This window comes from Mustela nivalis (assembly GCF_964662115.1).
Source record: "Mustela nivalis genome assembly, chromosome: 9".
Taxonomy (NCBI): Eukaryota; Metazoa; Chordata; class Mammalia; order Carnivora; family Mustelidae; genus Mustela; species Mustela nivalis.
The window spans coordinates 66,950,321-66,955,746 of record NC_139028.1 but is presented as its reverse complement, the minus strand read 5'-3'; the positions used below and the strand labels follow the sequence as shown (position 1 = coordinate 66,955,746).

At 41.4% G+C, this 5,426-nt stretch overlaps 1 protein-coding gene across 1 annotated transcript; it reads left to right on the top strand.

The window, feature by feature from the left end:
* Positions 1-2,244: 2,244 nt before the first annotated feature.
* On the top strand, positions 2,245-3,910 carry HBE1 (hemoglobin subunit epsilon 1). The gene is made up of 3 exons (XM_082682326.1): positions 2,245-2,473; positions 2,582-2,804; positions 3,657-3,910. Exons 1-3 carry the CDS (start codon positions 2,382-2,384, stop codon positions 3,783-3,785), a joined length of 444 nt encoding a protein of 147 aa, XP_082538452.1. The 5' UTR covers positions 2,245-2,381; the 3' UTR covers positions 3,786-3,910.
* Positions 3,911-5,426: the final 1,516 nt, after the last annotated feature.

Here is a 5,426-nt window from a genome sequence, read left to right as displayed (position 1 = left end):
CTTAAGACATAATATGTTTTTTAACTTGTTAATTTTTAATTTTATTATTATTCTTTTTTTAATGCTTACTGGTCTACTGTAAAGAATGCAACTCAAAAACAGCCAAAGAGAAGGGGTACATAGGGCAAGATATGGGGATGGGAATGCCACAGAGGTTTTAAGCATCCTCCAGGTGCCCCACCTTCCTAGCAATTTGATCCATTCACCAACTTGGAAGTGCTCCCAACCTGTCTTTTAGTTTAGTGTTTTTTTTTTTTTAATTTTTAATTTTTTTTATTGTGTTATGTTAGTCTCGATACATCGTTAGTTTTAGTTCCAAGATTCATTGTTTATGTATCATACCCAGTGCTCCATGCAATCCATGCCTTTCTTAATACCCACCACCATGCTCACCCATCCCCCCACCTCCTTCCCCTCTAAAACCCTCAATTTGTTTCTCAGAGTCCATAGTCTCTCATGCTTCATCTCCCCTTCCGATTTCCACCCCTTCACTTTTCCTTTTTTTCTTCTAATGTCCTCCACATTATTTCTTATGCTCCACAAGTAAGTGAAACCATATGATAATTGATATTCTCTGCTTGACTTACTTCACTCAGCATAATCTCCTCCAGTCCTGGCCATGTTGATCCAAAAGTTGAGTACTCATCTTTTTTTTTTTTTTTTTAATTTCTTTTCAGTGTTCCAGAATTCATTGTTTATGGACCACACCCAGTCTTCATCCTTCCTGATGGCTGAGTAATATTCCATTGTGTATATGAACTACATCTTCTTTATCCATTCGTCTGTTGAAGGGCATCTCAGCTTTTTCCACAGTTTGGCTATATGTAATAAATACTCGTACTATTTGCTTTTTCCGATGATTTAATCTTTCTGATCTATCTGGATAACCATTACACTTATCCCTAAACTTCGGGTTTTTCATCCAGGAAAGGGAGATAATAATGATATTTCATAGGAGAAATAAGTAAAATACTTCAAAATGAGCAGCTAAGATAATTTAGCTTGACTAAACAAGCACGTAGGCAGTATGAGACTACATTCAACCAACCTGAATGACCTCAGAATCAGAATTCATAAGCCTCACACTGAGCTACAGATGTGTTACCTTTTAATCTGTAATATATACAGTCTAGCCCAGGGAGGTTTTCCTGACTTTCTTACGAGGAGAAAAGCTAACATACGCTGTGAAAGTCACAGCGCATTAAAGACTGGAACTTAATTATGCAATTACAGAATTACAAAATGCTTCTCCTCCAACATTCCTTACCACCATATCAACAGGACTCCAGACTAATAACAGGGGATTACAGTTCAAAAAGTTGAAAGATGCAGACTCTATTTCATGCTGAGCTTTTAGGGAAGCCCAAAGACAAGAGCGGCATCAACAAACAAACAACAAAAGGACACTAGAGGCATTTGAAGTCTCTGGCACCTATGGCTGCAACAAACATTAAACATACTCCAACCTCTAGCCTAATTAACCTGCCAGTTCATTTATTTTTCAGCTTGATCACAAGTTCTGGTTTTAAATAACTGCAGAGTCCTGAGCTGTCTCACTGATTAAAGAAGTATTAGTGGGGCAGAAAATCAAGACAAGAGCTTAGGGAAATCTCCCCAAAGTAGCCAGTTTCCCCTGAAGTCAGAGAGAAATGGACAGAGAGAAGGTTCCGGGGAAGCACAGGACGTAAGTTTATTCTTTCTGTTCTCTCTGTGAAATTGCCCTCAGGAATTGTACTTTGGGATTGAGGTCTTAGTCCTATTGGAAATCCTTTGTTACCCTGTTCAGCTTCCTGAAATAAACACACATGTGTTTTGTCTCCTTTGGAAAACTAAGAACCAGAGGCTTGATTTTAATCCACTCAAATTAGTTATAACTGGCTGAGATGCTGTGTCAGCAACTGCATTTTTTTCTTCTTGACTCTGTTTTTGTCCCTGTCACCATCTTTAACTCAAGTATTAAAACTGTTTTGACTCAAACTCTTTCCCTGCCTTGGGCTTAGCTCCTCTCTACAGGTCTTTCTTGGAGAAGAAGAAAGGGAGAGACGGATGTTATCTTGGAGGATCAAATCAGTGGAAAAAAGGGTGAAAAGGAGAATGGAAGCAAAATTGTGTTGAGGGCAGAGAAGGAGCCAACAATGGAAGGCTGTCTCAGGAACCAAGACACGTTATCACAAGTTCAGTGTACATTCCTCATTGATGACCCTTTCCTGACATGACTCCACCCCTGAGGGACACAGCTCAGTCTTGACCAATGACTTCAAAGAACTAGGAGGAAGAAGGGGCCAGAAGGTCAGCCGTAAAGAATAAAAGGTGGCAGCTTCCAGCAACAGCACATACCTGCTTCTCTTTCTGACCACCTGTACGCTCCCAGACCTGACATCATGGTGCATTTTAGTGCTGAGGAGAAGGCTGCTATCACTGGCCTGTGGGGCAAAGTGCATGTGGAAGAGGCTGGAGGCGAGGCCCTGGGCAGGTAGGCACTGGGTTTCAAGGCATGGGAAAGGGTGGTGAATATGAGCCTGGCCAATTGATTGCGAAATTCCTCAAGATTTTTGAAAGTCTCTAATTTCCCATCACATAGGCTCCTGGTTGTTTACCCCTGGACCCAGAGGTTCTTTGACAACTTTGGCAACCTGTCCTCTGCCTCTGCCATTATGGGTAACCCCAAGGTCAAGGCCCATGGCAAGAAGGTGCTGACTTCTTTTGGAGAAGCTATTAAGAACATGGACAATCTCAAGGGCTCCCTTGCTAAGCTGAGTGAGCTGCACTGTGACAAGCTACACGTGGATCCTGAGAACTTTAGGGTGAGTCAGGAAGTGTTCATGTGCTCTCGTATTATTTTTCACTTTGATATAGTAAAGCAAGTCAAGTCTTTGATTGGAATGACTAACAAAAAATTCAGAAATTATGGGTCTAAGTGTTAGAAGGACAGACCTTCAATGGGCATAACCAGAACCACCTTGATTCAAGACTAGTGCAATAAAGGGCTATTAGCAGCCAGAGTTTGCTTAAAACTTTTCAAGAACTTTTGTCTGAATTGGTAGTGTTCATCCTAGAGAATAACATCAGAGAATAGCAGACTTGTTCAAGGAGCAATGGAATTTGGTGTTTGGTAGATAAAGGCCCCATCTCAAGAAAGGAGACATGTCTTACTTTATGTGGGTGCTGATGACAAAAGTTTAGGGAAAGATTTGGGGGGGAAGTTTTAGACAGACTGTCTCAAAGAAATATACAACAGGTTCTCTAAAATATATTAAATTACCTGTCAACATTGTTACCAAATGGAGGCTTATTCCTGTAATGATTGGAGGCTTTAAATAAACTCAGTCTGGGAACCCATGCATCCCTAAAATCCCATTATTACAGGAATTAGCCAATTGGTAGATAAGAGAGGGAGGGAGAGAGAGATATAAATAAAAATGGTGGCGTGGGAGAGATGATGGGAATCTAGGGAGGCAAGGAGTTGAATGGAAAGTTCACACTCGTTACATTGAATTTAGGAACTAGCTCATCTGGACTTTTTGTAGGCACACCCCTTGGAGCAGTTTACGGTGTGGGGTTGGCAGGGAATGTAGGTATTAAGCCATTTTTTATGTAATTGTTTTCAAGAACTTCTACTCAACATGTCTATTTGTCATTTGTCTTTCACTTAACAGCTCCTGGGCAACGTACTGGTGATCATTCTGGCTTCTCATTTTGGCAAGGAGTTCACCCCTGAGGTGCAGGCTGCTTGGCAGAAGCTGGTGGCTGGTGTTGCCACTGCTCTGGCCCACAAGTACCATTGAGTCCTCTTTCCAGTTCAGCAGTACCCTTCTGTGCCCCCAGTGTTCTCCTGCATATGGGGATTCGGGTTTGGCCTTGAAAGCACAGCTTCCATTTAATAAAGCTCATTCTATTCCATAATCAGAAATTAATGTTATGTCTTCTCCATCTTTCACTCTTGTGTTAAAGGAGAGAAATTTCATTGGCTGAGGGGTGGGAGGAGACAGAAGAAATAAGAGCTCCTTTGGGAAGACAGACATTATGGGAGAATTCTAGAGGATCTGGGTGGATGCTAGAATTCAGAAGAAGTTTTCTGGGTTGGGGGGGAGGGTTAGTCAAATGTCAGGAACTTACAGAACAGTGTGGCAAAAAGTTACTGTAGATGGGGAAGGAAGGAGGTGCTAAGCATTACCTCAGATTTGTGGTACATGTCTCAGCTTTAAAACCGTTGCAGGGACCTAATGTCTAGGCTAGAGTTACTTTTTCAATTTGCTTTAATGTACATACTGAATGAGCTAACTTACCATATATTTTGTGAGGCTGAATTGGGCATAAGAGGATGAGTTGAGGGATGGCTGGGAGCTTTCCAGAAAATTTCCATGAACCAACAACCTCTTATTTCCCAAAGGATTCTGTGGTGTCAAGGAGGAGCCAAGGCTAAGACACATAAAATCATTGCATTTTATTTTATAATAAAATGTAACATGCTGAAAATAAAGTCGGAGTTAGGATATTGTATGAATTTGTGATAGAGGAGAATGGCCAAGACTTCACATAGCAGATGAGATTCTGATAAAAGCTCCTAGTTTAAAACCAGTAAGTTAGGGCTTGGTGACTTGCAGGAGAATTGCTTTCTGGAAAAAAAAGGCAACAGTGAGACATCGGTAGAGCATTAGGAAAGACAAGATAATGTATAGGCCAAAATAAAAACTATTATTATGCTTTTGGCAAGAGTAAACAATAAATATCCTTAGAACTATAGTAACTCAAGGAATGGTAGGTGGTGGTCGGGGGTCGGGGGCAAGTAATCAACTTAATTCACACAAAATGAAATTAAAATTGCAGAGACTAAATCAGAGCAACAGACATAATGGCCTAAACACAAGAAAAGTAGTGACAGCTGCAAAAAATGTGAAGGGTGACCAGAAATAGAGTGAGAAAAAGATGACATCTGACTGTGGATGACAAAAAAGGAGCTGGTAGTCGATAACTGAAATCTCCCAGCCTGAGGGTGGGAAGGGGAGGGGCAAAATCTAACAAGAGGCACTGCACTGACTTGGGGACACTTGTGAGGAAATGCATGAACGGAATTACTTTTGAGGGAGTCATTGCTAGGTTGCTTAGGGAATCCTGACCTCTAGGCCTTGAGTCAAATTTTCACATCAAGGCTCGAGACCTTCATATTTTACAAGTTAGTGTGCCATATCGTGGCAAATTTAGCTCTCAGGCACTTCATTGCTCCCATGCATTGATCAGAATTTGTCCTGTGAACTATCTTCTGATTTGGGCTTATGTTTCAGAGTTATGATAGGCAAATGATTACTTAGTTGCAGGTTGTCAACAGCACTGGTCCCTGAGCCCAGCAGCCTCTCTTTATGCCCCTCAGCAAAGGAAACAGAAGCTGTTCCTGGTGCTACACCTTTTACCCAGTCTGTGAGTCAGTC